The 24,689-nt window shown below is 34.7% G+C and overlaps 1 protein-coding gene across 2 annotated transcripts in view; it reads left to right on the top strand.

Moving 5' to 3' along the window:
• LOC113513918 (NGFI-A-binding protein homolog) overlaps positions 1-24,689 on the top strand; it is a 44,237-nt gene that overhangs the window by 7,848 nt on the left and 11,700 nt on the right. For both annotated transcript variants that reach the window (XM_052901028.1, XM_052901027.1), the window contains exon 2: positions 22,417-22,518. In XM_052901028.1, the coding sequence (XP_052756988.1) occupies positions 22,417-22,518 (102 nt within the window). The remainder of the gene's footprint in view (positions 1-22,416; positions 22,519-24,689) is intronic.

Below are 24,689 nucleotides of genomic sequence, written 5' to 3'. Positions count from 1 at the left end.
TCATTCTTTATGTATTTCAGCCATCATCCGTCCACTGTTGGACATAAGCCTCCTCATAGACTGCCATAAAGAACGGCCCTGAGCCACCTGTATCCACTGACTGCCTGCAATGCATTTGAGGTCGTCACTCCATCTAGTGGGGGGTTGTTACACTCACACACTACACTACACTACACTACATTACACTGCGTTTGCCCGTACGGGGTCGCCACACAAGAACCTTTCTTCCCCATAGGTTATCGATTCTTCGAGCTATGTGACTGAAACTATTGCCACTCCACCTTGTTTATCCCTCGGGTTATGTCGGTTACGTTGGTTCTTTTGCGGATATCCTCGTTTCGGATTCTATCACGCAAAGAGACTCCGAGCACAGCCCTCTCCATAGCCCGCTGAGTGATTTGAAGCTTTTGCATACGGGCAATCGTGTACCAAGTTTCGGTTCCATAAGTCATCACTGGCAACACGCATCACCATGTATCATTACGTAACACATAAAGTAATATCGCTTTGTAAGCAAAATTATAAGTGGAAAAAATATGCAAAACCCCGTACTGTTAACTTGTATCAGATTTGCATATTATGGAAATTATCACTATTGTGGCTTCCACTTGTTTAAAAATATCTCCAGGAAAAGTGAATAGTTTTCTTTCATGTCCACTATACTGGCAACAAATTAATGTCTCTTTTTTAATGAGTAATAATGAGGAACGAAGAGGCGACTAAGGGAGGGCGAGGGATGGGCAGCGGCGAACAAACCTGGCAACTATTGGCTAACCGTGGTTTATGTCCACCTATGGCCAGTTAAAGGCTGATAGGAATGGAATAGCAATCCTGCCTGCGCTAACGGTATACGCTTGGGGGAAAGGGATTGTTAGCGATGGAGTTTGACAGCCCCATTGTTAGCAATTTGCCCTATTAGGTCGACCTCCACGTGGTTCCCCCTGGAAACCATCGTGAACAATTCTTATTGAATTCGTCACGATGGGCCTTTCCTCCGGGAAGATATTGTTATTGATAAGGAGGTTACTTCCCACTTACCAGGTCGACTTACACGCGGTCGCCCCTGAAAATCATGTTTAATTCGCTGATCTCTGTTTAAGTAAGTTAAGTCGAGTTTGAAAAATCATTTTTGCATTTGTATACCAAATCTATCAAATTTTGCTACCTCCTTTTTTTCAGGAAAATTAGAAAATAGACTATTGTATTGTAGATATATTGTATATAATATTAGATTAATACCACGGGCAAAGCCGCGATATACAGTAAGCTAGTGATTATATAAACTTTAATTTTTTTTTAATAAATTAGCATTAGCAATTATCCATTATAAAAAAAAATATATTTTCTACAAATCTTGTGTCGTATTTTTCATATCACTTTGTACAGTGTTAGCTGTAGGTACAGATATTAAAAAAAAAAGTTTTTATCTGAGTCCACCCCCACGTACAATAAGAAGACATTCAATTCAAATAAAGAACTCAGTTACGCAAAGATGCGTTCGAAAACGGCGAAACGATGTTTGTATTCACTTTTTTACTAACTTTTTTGCCTTCCTTTCATTCGTACTCCTTTCTTGAGTTAGCTATTTAACAATGCGCTGTGTGAATATGCAAATCATATAATTGTCTACCGGTTCTACCGCTATACAGTGTTTTTTTTTTTATTATCGCTGTCCGAATAGCTACCATAGATTATGAGTGACGCATCTGTCATTTGTTATATTAAAAAGCGCCGTTCGCCACATTCAGAATGTACCTTTAATATTGTTTTTGCATCCAGTCAACTGTTAGCAAGCGCTCATTTTTTCTAATAACGAATATCTGGAAAGGAATGAAGTCCAAGTTTTTCACGAACGAGCGTCCGTCTGACTCTTTATAATGCTTCGCTGAATTTTCATGAGTGCAATATTTATCGTGTTGACGCCATTACGGCGTCGGCACCGCGCCCTGCCATACCCTTTATTTATGACAAAAACTGTCGCTTTATACCTTTATCGAATCGGTATTTTTTTACCGCTGTTAATTCCTGAGATAATGGCCGGAGTCAAATGACCGGGCGCAATAAGAAACTGAGGGAATTTCAGCGATGCCAGCGCAGTCTTTTAAGCGTATTTTTTGCACAGGATCGGTCCGCGGCGGTTCGCGGCGTTTTTTTATCGGCCCCCGATGAAAACCGTAATGGCATTTTATCGTGCATAAGAGCGGACGGAATCATTAATTATTTATAATAAGCGGCTAGCGCCGAATGGTGTCCGCCATATTTATTTTCATCAGAGAGATTCGCGGATTTTTTTTTTGGTGTGCTATTTTCGCGCGTAGCGGCAAATGGCGAAATGTTGAAGTTTTTAGTTTTTTATAATGAAATAATAATTTTTTCATTATTGTAAAAAATAAATTATTGAAAAATATATTTTTTTTTTAGTTTTATAAACGTCGCTTGAGAATCTTTTCTTCCCCTTTGGTTGTCTTTATAAACGTTTCGAACTAATTGATAAGATCCCAGTTGGCATTTCAGTTTACTGATCCTTTGGTCTATGTCAGTTCTACTAAAGATATTTTTCATTTTAATTCCCATAGTTTGCCGAGTGAATTGGAGCCTCCGTCGCTAATACTTAGGAGTTTTGATTCTTCGTTTTTATTTTTAATAGATGATAATGAAATGGAAACCCCGTTTGCTTTATCAGTATAGATACCTACTGCTTACGCTGGCGGAGCACCAGTGAGGGATGAGTGATAAATAGAAAGTATTGTTTAATGGGTGAAAATGAACGCCCAAGCACTTTTAAAAAGCTAATCTCTAGAGGATTCATGTAATTTTTAACCGTTCTTGTTTGCTTCAGCTATTTGTATTATGAGTATATTTGAATTGAAACTGTGGTAAACGGTGTTGGTGGCAAATTTACTTAATGTTTTTTTTTTTATTAATATTATGTATTATTCTTTAATTTGTAACTGTTAGTGTTCCCAAATAAATGAAAAAAAAATGGGATGGTAAAATCACCTGCCGATATATGCTGATGGGGTACCAGAGTGACAATAGATAAGTTTAAAACCAGGTCAGGTGGCCAAACCTGATGAATTTACCAGGAATTATCATGATGGTTTCCAGGGGGAACTGCGTAGAGATTGATTTGACATGTTTCATTACCTTTTCCTCTCTGAAAAAGGTTAGTTGGCCCACTGTTACGAATTCATCAAAAATTAACCGATGGTTTTCAGGAGTGAAAAGTCGACCGGATAATGGGGCTACTAGTCCCCGTAACTATAGATTAAAGATAGAACAGTATACTCTGTTATGTCCATGCTACTGCTCATGTCTATAGACGACGGTTATCACTTTCCATCAGGTGGACCGTCAGCTTGTTTGCCATTCTAGGCTGTATAAAAAAAAAAAGAACTTTAGGTACTATATCTATCTTACAATGACAGTATAAAATAATGGCCGCCATAAAATTTTAAAAGCATGAGAAAATTAATTTGGATTTTTATAGTCTATGTCACGAACACTTGTTTATAGATGGTAACCAATTTTCTACCCTTTTAGCGATTACTTTCTTTATACTGATGGGTCATTTGGGGGTCCATCTTGAATATCTATTAGCAATAATGAATACATTGAGGCATCTTTAGAATAGGAACACAAAACATCTAACCCTTCCAAGTTAACCCCAAACGGACAGGTCGATCTAATCTGTACGCGCAGCTGCTTGGCAGATGTTTCCGAGTTTTGATGGACAGACGTACGTAAGAACGTTGACTTGTGTTTATGAATCTTATGTTGAACACAGTAGGGTACAAAATCAAATACTTCTTATGGGCAATGTCGAAAACGTGAATAAAGGTAAACTGAATTTAAATATTTTTGTGATTTGTAACTTAAGGGGATAAAGTTTAATTTTGAGTGCATTATTGTGTCTAGGACAGTTTTACCTGAAGGTCAATGACCTTGATTTTTTTTTATTGAACGTAGATTGATATATTATTGATTGTTGACTTTAGAAACGCAAGTGCTAAGGTGTCTGTGTTTAAAATGCATTAAATTTGAATAAAAATAAAATTAAAAGGAAATTCGAATATTGATTATTCTAATTAGATTTCTCTGTTTACAGATGTGTATAGACAGCCATAAGTTTTAACAACATACTCTAAGCGTAATCCAACTAATATTACAAACTAGTTTTACCCGTGACTTTGTCCGCGTTACAGTATTATATTATCTGTGGCGTTACCGAGATAAAAATTAGCCTGTGTCCTTACTCCTTCTCTATTCCAAATACTAGGTGAAGTTTATGACATAATTTTAATACTGTATATAATAATAGAAACTATGCAGTATAAATTATAGTCCTGAGTCCTCAGGAATGGCAACGCATGGGGGGTATCATGAGCGAAACAGTATACTCTGTTATGTCCATGCTACTGCTCATGTCTATAGGCGACGGTTACCACTTTCCATCAGGTGGACCGTCAGCTTGTTTGCCATTGTAAGTCGTATAAAATAAATACACCTAATACACAAATATGGGGGAAATGTATTGTTAGTAATACGGACTACCAGTCCCATTACTAGCAATATACCCTGTCAGATCGACTTCCACATGATCCCTCCTGGAAATCATCGTGCTGAATTCCAGGTGTATTGATCACGATGGGCTAACTGACCTGCTTTTTCATACTCACCTTTCATCCCTCACTGATGCCCTGTTAGCATATACTGATAGCGTAGGCAGGATTACCATTTCATTATCACCCATTGAAAAAATACACAAATCTTTAACTTACAAATCTGCATTAGTGTCTCTGATTATCCCATTTATCATTATTAGTCGCGAGCATATAATATGAAAGCAAATAAAACAGCAAAAAAAACAAAATCAATGCAAGTCTACAACTGTCATTTGACCCCAATGATATCAAGATCATTACTGAAGCTGTCACTAAATAAAAAACAAGCTAATTTCATCTTTATTGCCTACAACTTATGAGTGAAGAGAGAGCTTTTGTGTCTGTATTATTCGACGTCACTCTATAATGACAGGATATGATGCGTAGAGACGGTATTTTATTTTGTTTGTAATATTTTTTTTTTGTAAAAACCTTTTTTGCTACATTACATTATGACCGGGCGTGAAGTTACGATTGTTTTTTTTTTTTAATAAGAAATAGGAAAAGGACTTTTTTATTTATTAATCTAAGTAGAATTAGGTAACAGTAATATTATTTTTATTTGCAAAAGGAAAAGCAAAGGAACTAAGCCATACAGCCTATATTCGTTTTTATGCAACTTAGAATGGCAAACAAGCTGACGGCCCACCTGATGGAAAGTGGTAACCGTCGCCTATAAACATGAGCAGTACCATGGACATAACAGAGTATACTGTTTCACCCATGATACCCCCCATGATATTTTAAGTACAGAAATTGTTTTTCCATATTTTAGCAAGGCATATATTCTTCAGGATTAATTAGAATGGTCACAAGCCATAAATCTTAAAATTTAAAATAATTAATGTTTAGAAATGTCTCATTTTATAATTCTCCAATAGTTGATTTTGATAATACAGATTAATTGATCTGACGGTCACAGATAAAATTATAGCAGCACTAGCTTTTACACGCGACTTCGTCCGCATGACCGGGATATATTCACTAATCGGGATAATGTTTATGTTCCTCTATAACTCATAGGTACATGTATACCAAATTTTATAGTAATTAATTTAAATTTATAGTGTTAATAAGTAAGTAAGGATTAGTAACATAGAATCAATATAAAACAAATGGTCAGATATTATTTGCAGTCTTTCATACATTCATATCAGCTGTCCACTGTCCACTGCTTAACTTTTTTTTTATACAACTTAGAATGACAAACAAGCTGACGGCCCACCTGATGGAAAGTGGTAACCGTCGCCTATAGACATGAGCAGTAACATGGACATAACAGAGTATACTGTTTCGCCCATGATACCCTCTATGCGTTGCCATTCCTGAGGATTAAGGTGTTATTTACTGGGTACAGAGGAATACCTCTGTACCCTGTAAATTCATAGTCATGCAAACACAACTGCTTCACGGTTGAAACATGAATGGGACAGAGGTACCCAAGCAATTGACTTTTGTACAAAGTCTCCCTCTGGTCATAGGCCTTCTCCAAAATTAGGGTTTTGCCAGTAGTTTCCATACTTGTCAGGCGGATTGGTAAAGGCTTTGATGATATTTTAAGAGGGAGGCTAGTGTCCCACCAGCGTATACCGATAGCACAGACAGGGTTATCATTCCATTATTACCCATTAAAAAAAGTACTATTAATATATCCCGAACAATTATATGATTGATTACGTTAAAGAAATATAAAAATAGCACCCCTAGGCGAAAGCAGAAAGGGTTAACTTTCAATTTCATCATTAATTAATTAACGTTCGTAACACATGTTTAGACATGTCTGTGTGTTTGTCACGCTTTCTCTACACGGAATAAGCATTAAAATATATTAGTCAACATCTTTAACCCTTTGCCACCTGTTGAAATAAAAAAAAAATAACGTCAGTTGTTCGTTTTCCCGCCTTTTTTGTGGCACCCGCCACCACAAAGATTTGTTTTATTTCTTTTTAATTGTCAATTCGAATTATTGCGGATGATGGGCATCCTTTCTTATGGGTTAACTGATTTCTGTCCGACGAATCGGAAATAACATATGTCTTCTTGGATCGTCATTAAATTTAATATTATTGTGCATCACACTAAACTTTATTCCATAGTGTTTTTTATCTGTGACCCAATTTTATTGTACCTATACCTCACATATTGCTTACTGGCTGAGGGCAATAAAGTGTTAAAAGAACTAATCTATAAAAGTATCTATATGTTGTATATACATGTATTGATTTAATTTTTTTTAATGTTTTTTTTTTAAACTAACTTCATTTAGTGAATAGTCTTCCAATACTCTGTAGCTATGCTTCAAAGATATTTTTTGTAATAGACACCTGCAATGCAAGGAAAAAATTGTGGAGGGCTTAAGAGATGAGGAGTGGAAAAATAATAGAAAACAGCTCACTAATGGTTCCAACGTGAGAATGAATGCCACGACGGATTTTTATCTATTTTGAAACTTTCTGAGTGAATTAGTGCTATAAATGTAGCTTGTAATATACATAATTGTTACATTAAGAGATATACAAAGAAATGTCTATTAACATTGGTTTCTACATTAATAGGCATATTTTAATGCGATTATTATTTTTACTACATATATTTTTTCTAATATCCTTCTTAAAAAAACGGGAGAAAATAGTTAAAAAAAAAGCCTTTAACTGTCCACTGCTGGACATAAGTCTCTCTTGGGGGGCTTCGCCAGTAATTGTCTCCCTTTTGTCAGGCGGATTAGCAACCATAGTTAAGTTTTAGAGATGTTTTAAGAGGGACGCTGCTGTCCATCCCTTGACCATTAAGTTGCCTTAGTCGCCTCTTACTATATTCACGGGAAAGCAAGAGATGGGCTGTTTAATGCTGGGACCATTGGGGCCAAGTTCTATATCATTTTCTTTCATTAATAATTTTATTAAATTCAATGTTTTAAAAGTGGCAAATCAAGACTTTTTAATGTATACATAAAATATCATTATATTTATCAAAAAGTTAATAAAAAAAGTATTTAAAACAACCAATATTTTTAAGATTGTTAACTAAATCAGATAATCCACCTTTAAGGACGTCCAAAACTATTTTAAAGTTTATTCCACAGCAATAACTCTTTCATCTGACAACAGACTGTCCACTCTCGCCCCCATTCCATTTTTTTATTGACCTCAAAGCCCTCTTTATTTTTTCTCTATGGTCTATTTGACGTTCTCACGGAAGAGGATGAATGGACTCCTATGTCTGTGCGTAGTTTTTTTTAAGATAAAAACGCGGAAGGGTTGCCAGTATTAAAATTACAAGTTTGTTTTAAGGTGCTGTGGGAATAAGTGACCCCTTGTGAATGTTATGATTTTTTCGTATCCGGCAAGATGTTTAAATGGTTTTAATGAGAGGATGTGGACATACAAAAAGTATTTAATATTCATTGACTGGACCACGGGTGTCGAGTTGCATGGATTTGTTAGTAACTCTTTTGTTCCGTATGGGGGCTTTTTTTTTTAGTGATGGGTGCTGTTTATTTCAATGGTCAGATGCAAATGTGTTTTATATTTAATGTAATCTTGATTTTCTTGATGAATAGAGTCTTGTAATTGTAACGGTTATGTCGTATGTGGTTATTGGATGTTAGGGGTGGAACGCAATGTTACATCAGAGCCATAGACAATCTTTTTGTAAGAAAAAAAAATACGAATAGTCTACGGGATTATAAGTTTCATTATGTATTTATACTATACATTTCAAGTATTCTTAGAACTTCTATAATAGAAGGCGCATGGTTTGTGTTAACTATGTAATAAGTTAAAATTATTAAATATTTACAGAATTACAGCAAAATGTAGATACTTTTTATTCTCTTTTCGTAAGCATTAGATATATACGGGATAATATGATTTCTAACGGCAGTCTACACTGACTGATGTTTAAAATCAATATTATATACCTAGTCATATTCATTGCGCATGAGTTGATTTTTAGACTATAATAGTATAAATTATTAGGCTCGGCTGATAGTAAATAATAACCATGGTATTACTATTATTTCAGCCGTTAATTGTCCACTGCTGGACATAAGCCTTCCCCATAAGGGCAGTTTTGCCAGTAGTTGCCACGCTTGGCAGGCGGGTTGGCAACCGCAGTTAGGTTTTTAGAGATGTTTTAAGAGGGACGCTGTATTCCATCTCTCGCCTTCCAGAGTTGTCTCATACGACACCCGCGGGAAAGGAAGGGGTGGCTCATTCTATGCTGGGCACACACGGTTAAACCATGGTATAATATGGTCATTTAAAATATTTGAGACATGAAGTACGCAGTAATTTCAATATTTCTCTCATCTGAATACCGAATGCAGGTTTCACTCTTTAGCGGTAGATATATAAATAAAACTGAGATACACGTATAAAATAGATTCGATTTAGCTTCTTCACTTAAAAACCTTGTGTTCATTTTTTTTATACCACTGAGGTGGCAAACAAGCATACGGCCCACCTGATGGTAAACGGTTACCGTACATAGGTTACGGTTACCATACTTTGCAGCCTAAATGGTCGCGTACAACGCGGTTTCAGAGACGTTTTCTCCCACGAATGGAATGAGCTCCCTGAGGTTTTCCCAAGAGACTACAGCATGGGGTTCTTCAAAAGGGGGGTAAAGAGGTTTCTTGAGGGTTGGCAACGCGCACGTGACACCGCTAGTGTTGCAGGCGTCCATAGGCTACAGTGACCGTTTACCATCAGACGGGCTGTATGCTTGTTTACCACTTTTGTGATATAAAAAAAAACAAACATGAACATAGACTTACAGATATAGGCTTATTGACGTATGCGTGAATTAATTTTATATCCGTGTAACAAATCCTTAAAAACATATGTTAAAAAAAAATAAGTCTAATATTTACTAGAGGGAGACTTTGTACAAAAATCATTGCTTGTATACCTCTGTTCCATTCGTGTTTCAACCGTGAAGCAGTTGTGTTTGCATGGCTGTGTTTCGGTTTGAAGGGTGCGATATGGCGTGAATTTACTGGGTACAGAGCAATAACACTTGAGTCCTCAGGAATGGCAACGCATGGGGGGTATCATGGGCGAAACAGTATACTCTGTTATGTCCATGGTACTGCTCATGTGTATAGGCGACGGTTACCACTTTTCATCAGGTGGGCCGTCAGCTTGTTTGCCATTCTAAGTTGTATAAAAAAATATGGTGGGTTCTAGATTCAAAATAGAATTGTTATGGATAATAAAACTTACGCAAATGTATTGCAATATCGAGAAAAGCAAAATTACAGACATATCGTAACATACCTACTATGATAAGCGCTGCCGATGACAGATGGCGGGCGAACAAGTTTAAGGAAGCTTCTGAATATATATACAATTTATTATTATAGCTCATGCAAATAAATTGAATGGTACATTCACCACAACGAGTTACCATCAAATACTACCATGTATTTTTTTTTTATGGGTGAAAATGGTATGGTAACCCCGCCTACGCTAACGGGATACGCTGGCGGAGCACCAGTGAAGGGTGATCGATGAGAATGAAAACAGGCCAGTTAGCCTATCATGATGAATTCATCAAGAATTAACCATGATAGTTTCCAGGGGGAATCGCGAGGAGGTCGACCTGGCTGAGTATATCGCTAGTAATAGGATTCTCAGTCTCCATTACTAACAGTTGCTTTCCCCCCTTACTACCACGTATTACGGTAAAGACCAATTTTTAATACATTTTTTATTGCTTGTGTGAAGATTAAATAGTTATAAGTACATATTAATGAGGGTAGCGATGTAGTTTATTATTTTTAGACTTTAAAATTGATTATTTTGTCTATATGCGAGATCCTTAGATATGATATATAGATAGAGCATGGAATCTCTAAAGCGGTTCAACATTTTGTCAGCTAATTGTCAAATTAGCTGACTCGTTTTTTTATCAGTTTTCTGTATACTTACGCACATAATGTGTTTTGACGTATCTATACTTAATTATTTAATAAATAAAATGAGTTTTTACTCATTAAAAAGATGCAAATATTATAAAACAAAATAAATATAGAAGTTATAAAGGAAACAAGTTGGTTAAGGAAGAAAGACAAATTATTAGAACTATTGAGGACAAAAGGGGAAAAATGTTAGGACACTTGATACGACACGACGAACTTATGAACATTATAATAGAAGGTAAGATAGAAGGAAGAAGGGGGAGAGGGAGACCGAAACATAGTTACATCAGGCAGATCAAGGAAGGAGTTGGTGTCGTGTCGTATCAAGAGGTGAAGAGACTCGCTGAAAATCGTAGTGAGTGGCAAGAGCTCCACCGACAAGAGCGCAGCACTTAAATAGGATAGATAGATAGAAAGGAAACACTCATGACTATTTATCACCTAAAATTGTATGAAAAAGTTGTCCTGCTTTAATCGAAGTATTTGTATGGAGACACTCTATCTAAGGCGAGATCGTGAAAATAAAAATATTTTTGCAATTAATGGATTTTTTTATACATCAGTTCCACATTTGTTCACATCGGGTCACGACTAAATAGTTTTTTTTTTATAGAACAAACCATAAATTATTATTGTATTATTTAGACATTCAATTAACGATCATATTAAAAGAATCATGTCTGATAAATCGTCTACTACCAACCCTAACATAACTTAACCCTACTGGTGCCCGGGGTGGTCGAAAAGACCAATTTACTGCCCCTTTTTTTATGACAATATTATTTGAAAAAAAAAAAACGTAGCGGCGGCGTAGGTGAGGTGCTAACTAGAAACCCTCAGGCACCGTAGGGTATCAATTAGACATTCGCATTGTAATGGGAGCATGTGTAAATGTTATAAGTGGCGCTACAGGCTAAAAGGGACTTGTGGCTTTTCAATTTATTACGTTAAAATAGTGTAATCTTTATTTATTGGTTCTAAAACGTGATGGTTCGCTTCTGAGTTAATTTTTTTTATGATGTTATTTGAAAATAATTTTAATAAGAGAATTTTTCAATTTTACGAAAAGTGGTAATCGTTGTTTATAACATTTTTTTTTTTTATGTAAAATCTCGGGCTTACGATATAAATGTAACTTGGTAAGGCGTGTCTATTAGATTGCACAATATGTTTTCCGAAAAATATATAAATAATTTGTCCAGTCAAGCTGAGATGAGTGCTCTGGATTTGTTATTGAATTATTGACAAGATGCAAAATTATAAGAGAAGATAAGAGTTATAGTTAAATTTATAATAGCAGTGAATATTTTATATTTTTTGTTACTATTAAAAGCTTCTGCGATCGATCACGGTCCCACCTGATAGAAAGCGATGATGTGATTTAAAATTGGGTTCGCTTACGATTAGCATAGAAAAATGTAAGCACCGAGAGAGTTCCACTTCTTGGCCGAACGCATGATTAAGGAAGACGCAAAGCGCTTCGTGCGTATAAATGGTATGTCTACGACGTAAGGATGGAGGCTCTTGCCCTGTCTAGTCGTCTGATGCCGAAAGGGTGAAGGAGGAATCAGGTCATGCAGTTTTTAAGCACAAAATGTATCTTGTAGAAAACAGCGAGGCGTGCAATTTTGCTCTAGATTGTGAAATTTGGAATGAAGTAACAAATTGTCCCCTACGAGCTTCTTGGTTCGGCGTTCAACAGAATCAAATGAAGCCAGCTGGTACTTGGCACAGCCATCTCAAATGTGACAGCAGTACTCCATGGATGTTTGAACCTGTGTTTTAAATTTAACAGTTAATGTTATTAAAAAACCTACTCTACCTACATACCTATGAATAGGAATATGTTTTATCTTTACCAATATTATCCTTACCAATATTATAAATGTCAAAGTGAGTTTGTTTTTTACCTTATAGCGTCTCAATGGTGTATTGACTGCAAATTTCAATTAGATTTTTTTTTATACAACTTAGAATGACAAACAAGCTGACGGCCCACCTGATGGAAAGTAGTAACGGTCGCCTATAGACATGAACAGTACCATGGACATAACAGAGTATTTTGTTTCGTCCATGATACCCCCCATGCGTTGCCATTCCTGAGGACTCAGGTGTTATTCCTCTGTACCCTGTAAATTCACGCAATTCATGATATACGTTCACTATATGGAATCGAGAAAGAAAAAAAGGGCTACTTTTTTATGTTGACTAGTAAATATATCCCGGTCACGCGCACGAAGTCGCGGGTAAAAGCTAGTTATTATTATAAATATGACAATAAATTTGGTTATAACACACATACCATTTATGACAGAGAAAAACATAGGCTGCTTTTATTCCGATTAATGAACGCATCATGAATACGCGGACTAAGTCACGGGTACAAGTTAGTACAAAATAATGTGTCATTACGAGAATTGAACTCCGACCTAGAACGATGAGGTTACAACGTCGAGAAGTTATTTGTAGAGTGATTTTAGAGCTGTGGGGCCGGCCGGCGAAGGCTCGAGGGCAAACAAAAGTTTTTTGTGACCCTCGACAGCCGCAGGGTTCGTTGACGGTTAGGGTTGGCGCATTTCTGTTACAATATAATGCAATGTATTATTATTGACTTACATCATATTTTTACAATTAAATCATTTAAAAATTTTATTCTGATCAAGTCGAAATTTATTTTATTGTAAATTAATCACCCCTACCAAACGATAGCTTTAGCTTCTGGTCAACTTGTTATTTTATTCAGTGAAACGAAATCATACGAGACGGCCATATGTGTGTTACTGACTGACTATAGATACAGGTATCTCAGTATCGTTTTTTGACGATGGTTTTTGAGGATGTACAAAAGTTTAGTACTAAGTACTTTGTACAAAAGTCGATTGCTTGGGTACCTCTGTCCTATTCATGTTTCAACCGTGAAGCAGTTGTGTTTGCATGGCTGTGTTTCGGTTTGAAGGGTGGGATATGGCGTGAATTTACTGGGTACAGAGCAATAACACCTGAGTCCTCAGGAATGGCCACGCATGGGGGGTATCATGGGCGAAACAGTATACTCTGTTATGTCCATGGTACTGCTCATGTATATAGGCGACGGTTATCACTTTCCATCAGGTGGGCCGTCAGCTTGTTTGCCATTCTAAGTTGTATAAAAAAAAATCTTGTTATATGAATATATATTAACGGTGAGCCCAATATTGAGCAGTGGGCAATGAATGACTGATAATATGGCGAGGAATTATTCTGTTAATAGTATTTAGTAATATTATAAATGAAAAATTTTGTAATCACTGTATTTGGTACAAGCGTACTATACGGAATAAAGAAGAACATAGGCATTTTATCCCGGTTAGTGAACATATCCCGGTTACGCAGACGAATTCGCAGGTAAAGGCTAGTATAGTATATATTAGCAGATAAATATGGAACCTAGTTAAATAATAGCCTAGGGGATTACGATTTTTTTTTTATTTTCGATTCGCCTCCAGAGAACTACTGTTAATAAACTTGATGAAATAATTAAAAATAAATTTGATTGAAACGAAATATTTTTTTCATAAGTGCCAACCCTACTATTCTAAGGGACGGGCAGACTCCAAGTCCAGTGCCAGAACAAAAAGTTAATATAGGTCAGTGTTCACCAACCCTGATCAGTCAATTTGTCTGGCATTGTGGAAGCACTCCATTAATAGGTTTTGCAAGTTATAGCAGGGAATGGAACACGATTATGGTACCTTATGTAAGTATTAATTATTTATTTATTCAGAACCAGTTATACTGGCTTTTAATTGGAATAAGGGTCATCAAAATCGTTACGGTATTATTAAGCTTCTATATCTTCATAGATATATTAAGAAAAAAAAAAGAAAATAAACGTCAAATTAAAAACCTTTTTAAAGTTGCCTAAATTAATAAAATATGCACTGGATATAATTTAGGAATAATTAATAATTAGGTACTTTTTAATTGCAACGCAATGACTAGTGGTCAACAAAAAATTAAAAATACACATGTTCGTTGCATCGGTCTAATTTCTTTATTATATTTGATTAACCCTTCAAATGCGGACGGCTTGTAATTACCAAACAGATGCATCCCTGATTAATTACTAGAAAAAGTGTTCGGCCACGGCCACCTGCCTCAAATCTCACTTTCGATCGGGGAAAAACGCTAAAAAAATACACCGAAACTTTTTTCGGACTAATCTCGTATGTAAATCGACTAGTCATTGTCTTTTGTCGGTTTTTTGTCCGACGGAAGTCATGTGGGATTTTGATTTTTATAATTCGGATTTTTTATTAAGTGTCATTAAGTTTATCGCTTGTAAAACCAAGTCATTGGCATCTTTAAATTGTTCTTTTTTTATTTTAACTGTTATTAGTTAATAAGTATTATTCATTGTTATTTTTATTAACAATTTTGTAATTCACCTATCTTAACACTTTTCATTTGAGGTTTTATTTAAGACCCAAAATATATTAGTTAAAGTAACTTTCTGTCGATCTTAACATCATGCCAAATTGCCCATGTGGTGTGTGTTTATGGAAAATGAAAAACATCTCTACAATTGCAATCATTTTGTTTTCCTTTTATTTTGTGACAAAAATATAGTGTTGTGGCTGGCTACGATCAAAATAAATATTATTGTAGTAATATTTGTAAAAAAAAAACATTATAAATCTTTGAGCACAATTTTTTATTAACCAACCGAGATAAGACATTCAGTAGCAAAATTCGCACGGAAGCGTGTGGCCTAAAAAATAAAGAAGTCTTTTTTTCATAGTCGTTAGCGTAACCAGCACAATAACCCTATTAATATTCATAAACGAAGACAGTATTACGCATATCAATCACACGGTGCAAGTGCTAAAAAATACCTAATCGCATGCGCGAACACATCCCGCCATATTGTTTTCTGTACCCGCGCTGTCATTAGCGCCTTTTTACACAGCGAACGGTTCTTTTTGTCGTTCATTCAAATTTCGAATGTGCGACAATAGACTGTTTTTGTTTATCCGCCAAAGAAATTATTGTATTACAGGGATTAAGATTTATTCAAATGATGCCATAGACAACCAGGTAGGGATCAAGTTTTTTTTATAATGCAAGTGTTCGGTTTCGTCGGCTAATTACTATCGTATTTTTACGATTTGAATTAGTTCATATTTTCGCACGGTGCATTTTACACGTGTGTTTTGTGGTAACCGAGTAGGTAATTACTAACTGGTGGTCTTTGAATATTAATAAAAGGGACATATTTTGTATCATATTAAATCAGTATATAATTATTCTATAATAAATATCTATATCTGTTTAAACATAATTTAAAAAACATTTGCCATAAATTAATATAATTAATTAACATTAAATTAATTTACATAATAAGCCAGTGAAAACATACGTTCAAATTAATATCTTCTGTGGTCACCCATCAAATGCACCATCGCCACTTAACCTAGTTATTCGAAAGTAATGTCACACGTAAGAGTGCGACTAAGGATCATGATTGTGGGTGATTATGGGCGGCGGTAGTCACTTACCATCAGGTGATCCGCATGCTCGTTTGCCCCCTGTGTCGTAAAAAAAAAAGGAAACTTAACAGATATCAAGCCACAAAATGTTGGAACAATATACCATCTCCCATTAGCTTGATCGCCACTAAGCCTAGCTTCAAAATTAATTAAAAAAAAATTCTTAATCGAGACGCAAAAGTTAGATATTACAGTAAGTTACCTCCTTGTTCCATTTGTACTCGTATGCTAGATGAACTGTAATTTTGCTGTTTACTGTATAGATAATATAGTAGTATTATTTTATTGTTGCCCTATTCCCTTTGGCCGCAACAGAATATCAGTGTTTTGCTCTTTTGAGGGCCAACCAATAAACTAAGTGTTGACCATTTTGTATTGTCATGGCACATGCACAAAAGGAAAAATTGTACTGGGCTTTTATATATTTTATTTTAATCATTTCTCTTATCTCACTTTTTTTTATGTATTATATTTATTTATTTATTCATTAGTACAAATATGTGTACATGGCGGACTTAATGCTAAAAGCATTCTCTCCCAGTCAACCATAGGGAAGTGTCAGAATACTCGAATGCGGTATTACTAGTTATTGATATACATACATACTAAAATTACATATATATGTGTCTATTGTAATTTGTGTGCTGTAAGTAATGCAAATAAATTATATTTCTTAATAGAAACAACTATATTGCTTCCTCCTATTATTGTACGCACACTGCCCGCTAGTAATTAATGCTCCTTTCCACTCAGGGTTTGCTGGAAGAGAACTCTTACAGAGTTAAGCCCGCCTGTTGTACATTTTTATTTTATATATATTATATATTTGTAATTTTTTGTGTACAATAAAGTATAAATAAATAAATATCTATCTATCTATTCTGGGGTGGACGCTGTCTATCCGGCCCCTTCTAAATACACATATATGTTAGCTAGGGTCGATCCTCTATGCACTTTTATCTTACAAAATGAAACAGCCGAGGGGCTTCGATTATTTATATTGATTGCATTATCGTCTTTAGAGTATGAATAGTTTTTTTAAAAGGCAAATGGTGTGGTAACTCCGCCTGCGCTTATCGAATTACGTTGGCTGAACACCAGTGAGCGATGATAAGGATGAAGAAGGAAGAAGGTATAGAAGAAATCATCATTATCATCATATCAGTGATTAACTGTCCACTGCTGAACATAGGCCTTCACCTTTGATGATTTATTTATTTATTTATTTGAAAATTACTCACCACACTTACAGTCTAAGAGAGTGGCTGTTGCCCATCCCTTGAGGATTATGTTCTTCGCCTGTTACGACACCCACGGGGGAGTAAGTGGTCCATTCTATGCCGGGACCGCCAGCAAACTCTTTAGGAATATGTCCCCTATGGTTGATGATTTAAAGAGCAATTTGCTTTTTTTAATCATCAATCTTAAAGTACACATAATTAGTGCTTACATACTAGACATGACACGTTCACATTCATATATATGGTAAAGACACGGTCATTAACATTGTCAATTTACAATTTCCTCCCGCCGTCATTATAACCTGATTGTAATGTTGGTTTCTGCGTAACTTATTTACTTTTCCTTTAATGACACTAAGGCCTTATACACACGTGTCGACTTATTCGCGACTCGTGTATGATACGCGTCTTTTGAAAGTTCACCAGCTGGAGGTAAATAAGTAAATTCTGCACATGTGTCGTATTTAATTTGTAATAATAAAAATTGTGTTCCACAATACTTACTGTTCGACTTGATCCATTGAAACTGCGTTTTTTTTATACGACTTAGATAGGCAAACAAGCTGACGGCCCACCTGATGGAAAGTGATAACCGTCGCCTATAGACATGAGCAGTACCATGGACATAACAGTACACACACATACTGCTTCGCCCATGATAACCCCCATGCGTTGCCATTCCTGAGGACTCAGGTGTTATTCCTCTGTACCCTGTAAATTCACGCCATATCCCACCCTTCAAAGTGAACCACGGCCATGCAAACACAACTGCTTTACGGTTAAAACACGAATGGGACAGAGGTATCCCAAGCAAACGACTTTTGTACAAAGTCTGGTATCAAAAAAAAGATGGTAGTTGAATGTTTAAAAGACCGTGTATGGTCGACTACCGCCGAGCACGTTTGTCATTTAAGTAGTGGTCTCTTTATTGCTAACATTTTTTTTTTATTTTATTTTATTTGACAAAAAACATAAAGTTACATACACAAGATACAATGGGCCCCACACTAGGCGAACCTGTATCGTGGGCACCCGACAAAGATTAACAAATCACAAATGTGTTTCAATTGGATTGCAACTCAACTAATATGTATTTGATATTTTTGTGCATTACATGTTTTTGTATTTTATGCACGAATATACTCTGTTATGTCCATGACACTGCTTATGTCTATAGGCGACGATTACCACTTTCCATCAGGTGGGCCGTCAGCTTGTTAACCATTCTAAGTTGTATATATATATAAAAGAAAGACATACTAATAATTGCAATATTATTACAATATAAAAATCATATTTCAACAATTACTTTACTAGAGCACTGGTCTCAGCGTGGCATAAAAGGTACAGGTTCAAGCCCCGTTCGCTTCGAAACTGTACCAGTTTTTAGTTTCTCTTCTCATTTATCGCCTCATACAATATCTTAGAGATCAAAACTTGAAGAAAAATCGACTTAAAAAGAAAGAATTATTTTTATTTTTCTTTATAAAGTTTGTTTATTTTTCCCTTTTTAATGTAAATAATACGTAAATAGTAAGTAAAAAACTACTTTATATAATACAATCAAACTGTAATTATATAATAATTTGAAAGAAATTATACCTACTCTATTTCTTAACCGTTAAGGAATTTTACCTTCCATCATCAGCTCAGCAAGCAGTCAGATTAGTGCCAACCACCAGATGCAAACATCTGAACAAGTTTTAAAAAGGCATGAAACACCATATATGTGTCTATAAAACTAGAGGGGACCATCTCAGGAAAATAATCTTTCGAATAAAAAAAAATGTATTTTTAAAATCACCCCATATTTGACGGAGAAGTCAGTGTACATAAAAATAGGTATACAGTAGAACATAGAAACTCCTTTTTCCAAATCGGTTAAAAAGGAGTTTAACCCATAATATCTACTCTTATTTCTTCACCACACATATGATAAGTATGTACAAGTACAGAGCAAATAATCATTCTAGTAAAAGTACAAACAATAAAAGAGAATAATAGATCAACATAGATTAATTGTCCCTGTTTATTTCTCAAGATTAATAACTTTTTCTTTTTCTGAGTCAAAAAAAAATATAGAACGTAATCTCTATGGTACCGTGAGACACGCATAAAATTAAACACTTTAATATGTGTGAGTATGCAAATTGTTACGTGACCACTTTTTTAACAGAAAAAAGTAAAAAAAAAACAATAGTTGAACGGCGTGGTCGATACACCCTTTCGCTCTAGACCCAGAAACTGAATTTGCATACGGCTGCGGCTATTTTTTTTTTAAACAAAAAGATTATGTAAATCTGTTTTTTGGACACTAGTTTCGCGAGAATATTTTTTTTTTTTTTATTTATATGAAGTGTTGGGTAAGGCAGAGTAAAAAAGTGATTGAGAATAAGTTCTCATGAAGTTTTTTTTTTATGTTTATTATTTTAGTTTTTTATAGTACACTACTCTACCCTATCCCACGTAATTGTCTCTATTATTTTTTATAAGAATATGTTTTTCACACACATCTTTCATTTAAAAATTAATAATAGATAATAAATTAATAAGTCAATACAAAATACCTATGGGATATACGTTACAAGCACTAAATTTTTGTTTTTATAATTTAATTAAATAAAAAAAAATTTTTGTGTAAATTATTACACAAAAATTTTTTTATTTCAGCCGTTAACTGTCCACTGCTGGACATAAGCTTTTCCTATAAGGGGAATTTTAACAGTAGTTGGCACGCTTGGCAGGTGGGTTGGCAACCGCAGTTAGGCTTTTTAAGATGTTTTATGAGGGACGTTGCTGTCCATTCCTCGCCCTCTCTTATTCGCCTCTTACGACACTCACGGGACAGGTAGGGGTGACCCATTCTGTGCCCCACACACGGCGTTTGTATACATATCAAAATATAAATAATAATAATATTTTATATAAAATTAGTATCTAAGATTTTTACAACAGTGGTATATATGTATATAAAGTTTATATATTTATATTAATATTATGTTACTTAATGCAATTTAGAATGGTAAACAAGTTAACGGTCCACCTGACGGAAAGTTGAAACTGTCGCTTATAGAACAAAAAAAAAAGTAAAAAATAAATAATAAAAATGCTATACAATTAATAAAACACCTGTTTAAACTATTAGAATGTTTTATCACTGTCTTTTAAATTGAGAAATTGTTGCAATAGAAAAGGACAAAACACTTGAATAATTAAAATAAGCTTATAAGAGGTTTGTTGTTTTTAATAAATTGACGCTTGTTTTAAAAATTTATAAATTTATCAATAAATAACAAAATACAGAAAACTATCACTCATGACTTTGCTTGCTTAGATTAACTTAAAAAAAAAATCTCTGACCTAGGTATTAATAATCTAGGATGTGGTTTATCTGTGCAGCAAATAACATTTAAATAAATTCAGCCGTTTAAGCGTATAATAATAGTATATTTTTAATAGTCCTTGTTACTTATATAATTTCAGTGTCCTTGTTACCTATATAATACTTATGTATTATTATTTTAATTATGTATATTACGTTTTGTTAAAGTTAAAACATTACAAGTTTTTAATAATAATAACAGTGTATTAGAAAACATGACAAAAATATCACACACAAATATATAGGTAATACCCAAAAACATACTTAATTCCATTTCTATATACCAGAATGTTTTTCTGACACTTTTTTTTTTCATGTAACGTTTTTGTACCTGCGTTAGGGGTGGGACTAGACCCCACCCTATTTTTTTTTCTACGCAAAACCCAATGGTCTCTAGACATTAGGGTGGCAACATTTTTTGTGTGCTAGCAACACGGATCAATATTTTTCCCGCGCGGCACTGCATTGGCGGGCTTACCCTTTTTTTTTTAACAAAAGAACCCCTTTACATAAAGCGTTATTCATCTATTCATTCCTTATAGTTCTGTAACGGTCGATTCTTTTCGGTAATAGCGGGGGTTGTTAAAATAGGGTCGTTTTTTGTGCATCCTCATCACGCAATGTGGATGCATCGAAATCGTTTGGGGCACGCGAATTTCTGGCTTATGAGAAATTTAGATTTGTTTCACGCTTACTGAATGCAAATTACTATATCTAGGTATTATAGTTTATTATTGAATACTTACCTATGGTGATACAATTTCAATGACTAGATAATATTGTAACAGATCCTTAGACTATTTCGAAAGTGAAAAAAGTGTTGTCCTCCTTTCTCCTACTTGCTGTGCCCAACAGGGTCCATAATTGAAATGTTATGTATTTTTTTTATATTACTAATTGTAATTTAATGTTGGTCTTATTCAATCTATATTAGCTGAACCTAAACCAAAAATTTTTGAACATCTCTGTAAACTATTGATGCCCATTAATTCTTCTCTTTCCGTGACTTGGGAAAGTAGATAAAGCTTTATTTGAGAAATCAGTTGAGAGTAAGCTTTAAAATAATAATAATAAAAAAAAAATTTTTGCTAACACCTTATCTGTTTAAAATTGTACTTTTTTATCTTCATACTAGTCTAAGAACTAGTCACAGAAGGACAAATATATTCAGAGAGAATTGTATATTTTTATTAGAACAATGAAGGACAAGACAAAAGGTAATGTAGAACAGTAATTTTAAAATTATGTCAAAGTCTATAATTATATCAAAATATTTCCAGACATTATCAACAGCGTTGTTGTCTGTTATTTATTTATTAACTTTTTTTGTACCATTTAAAGTATTTTTTATGTACAACTTAGAATGGCAAACAAGCTGACGGCCTACCTGATGGAAAGTGGTAATCGTCGCATATAGACATGAACAGTACCATGGACATAACAGAGTATACTGTTTCGCCCATGATACTTCTTATGCGTTACCATTCCTGAGGACTCAGATGTTATTCCTTTGTGCCTTGTAAATTCACTGCCATATCCCACCCTTCAAACCAAGACACAGCCATGCAAAGATAACTACTTCGCGGTAGAAACACGAATGGGACAGAGGTGCCTAAGCAAACGACTTTTGTACAAAGTCTTCCAGTATCATAAATAAATAAATATTTCTTTATTACAGTGGTGGTGACATCAGCCCCTGCAAACGAGGCTGAGCTGCAACTGTACAGAGTAATGCAGAGGGCCAGTCTGCTCGCCTACTACGACACACTTCTCGAAATGGGTACTCAACCGTCATTATTTTCCCGCGAAATTTTATGTCATAGTAGAATTAGAAGTTGGTTAGGAAGGGATTGTGGAAACACGGTGTCTTTAGGACGGTAATATAATTATAAAAAAAAGTATATAAAGCAAAAATAAGAAAAAAAAAATAACAATGAACAAAACAAAATCTGACAGTTATTTCAAGTTACAAAAGCAACACTAGACATCTGTGAAAACGTAATATAAAAATAAGCGGACATAGAGATAGACAAGGCACTCCTTGTCTATTACTAAGTACAATTTTTTTTTTAATTAAATAATTGTCTTTCGTATAATTTCAATCTGACGGCGACAGTCAACCATACAGCGCGCCTGATATGCGGCTAGCATCCTATCTGGATTGTGTGGAGTGACCTAACCTGAATAATTCATTAGTTCGAGTCATTATTCTAAATATATTCTGATGATGTTAAAATATCATACGAGCAGATCACTTTACATCATTCATCATTATTGCATTATTATTCATGGTAACGTCATTATAACAATTATAAACTTTAAATAAGTCTTATTTATAACATTAGGTAATTGTTAATTTGTTTACAAACTTGTTCCTGTCATTTATATTCTTGGTAAAGTACATGAACACAATCTGAGTGGTTTATTTTAGGTTTGATTCAGTGAAAGCAATGTAGATTCTGTTTAATGATACATACATACATATCTATCTATTTACCAGAGAGAGAATTTGTACAAAAGTCGATTGCTTAGGTACCTCTGTCCCATTCGTGTTTCAACCGTGAAGCAGTTGTGATTGCATGACTGTGTTTCGGTTTGAAGGGTGGGATATGGCGTGAATTTACTGGGTACAGAGGAATAACACCTGAGTCCTCAGAAATGGCAACGCATGAGGGGTATCATGGGCGAAACAGTATACTCTGTTATGTGCATGGTACTGCTCATGTCTATAGGCGACGGTTACCACTTTACATCAGGTGGACCGTCAGCTTGTTTGCCATTCTAAGATGTATAAAAAAATAATATCTACATACGGAAATAAATTTTCTGATAATCGTGCCTAAAACAAAGTTTTTTTTTTTAAATGTAGTAAATAGATAATAGATATATAATTTTATTTTGATATAGAATCACCTGAGATACACGCAAATTAATACAATTTTTACTATTGAATAAATGAATTAAAATTAAAAATAAAATAACCTATGCTTAATTCACAGCAACATTTAGATAAATAACTCGTAAATTAAAAAAGTATAAAACTTGATCACATGTCAAGAGTAGTCATGCGCAGTTATTTTTTAATACCTCATCTCCAAACAACAATTCATTTCATAGGAACGCAAGAAAAAACACTTTCTCATCGCGGCGCGACGACCAAAAAATACATTTCCATAAGCTAAAAAACCTCACAGACATCGCGATGCAAATTTACTTTTTTATAACTTTTTTTTTCTTTCTGAATTCCCGCCAATTACCCACTCCAAGGAAGGGCTTGGTCGGCCCGCTTGTCTTTTGTTTTTTTTTTATAGCCCTTTCGCAAAATGGTCACGTAAGACATTTGCATATTCTGCTTAAATTAAAATCGACTAGAACGTAATTTTTTTTATTGAATCACACGTTTTTATGACGGAACAATGATAAGCAGCCGTCCCGAGCAATTTTGCATATTAATGTTATTAAATTGGATTAGGTTTATTATCTTTGGGAAAAATTTACCTTCTTAATTTTTTTATTCCATATACGAGTTTAGTTAACAATACTGGAGGTTTATTTTAATTTATTATTGTTTAAAATGTTACCATTGAAATAAAATTTGCACTTTTTTTAATGGAATAATGTGTAAAACTAAGAGTACTTATTATAACCATAATTGTTTATTTATGTATTTATCATACTTATTTTGAAAATTACAATGCTAATGGTAAACCATATCATCATCATTATCATATCAGCCTCTGTCCCCTGCTGAACATAAGTCTCCCCTTGGGGGGTTTTGCCAGTAGATGCCACGTTTGGCAGGCGGATTGGCAACCGCAAAAGAGGAACACTGCCCATCCCTCGCCCTCCCTTAGCTGGTTCTTACGACATCCACAGGAAAGGAAGGGGTGGCCTATTCTATACCGGGACCACACGGCCAGACCATATGTGACTTAGGTAAAACACAACCAA

Source organism: Galleria mellonella, unplaced genomic scaffold (genome assembly GCF_026898425.1).
Source record: "Galleria mellonella isolate WM207_F2 unplaced genomic scaffold, CSIRO_AGI_GalMel_v1 utg1267, whole genome shotgun sequence".
NCBI classification, from domain to species: Eukaryota; Metazoa; Arthropoda; class Insecta; order Lepidoptera; family Pyralidae; genus Galleria; species Galleria mellonella.
Note: the sequence above shows the minus strand (reverse complement) of the source record. Positions and strands in the feature narration are given on the sequence as shown.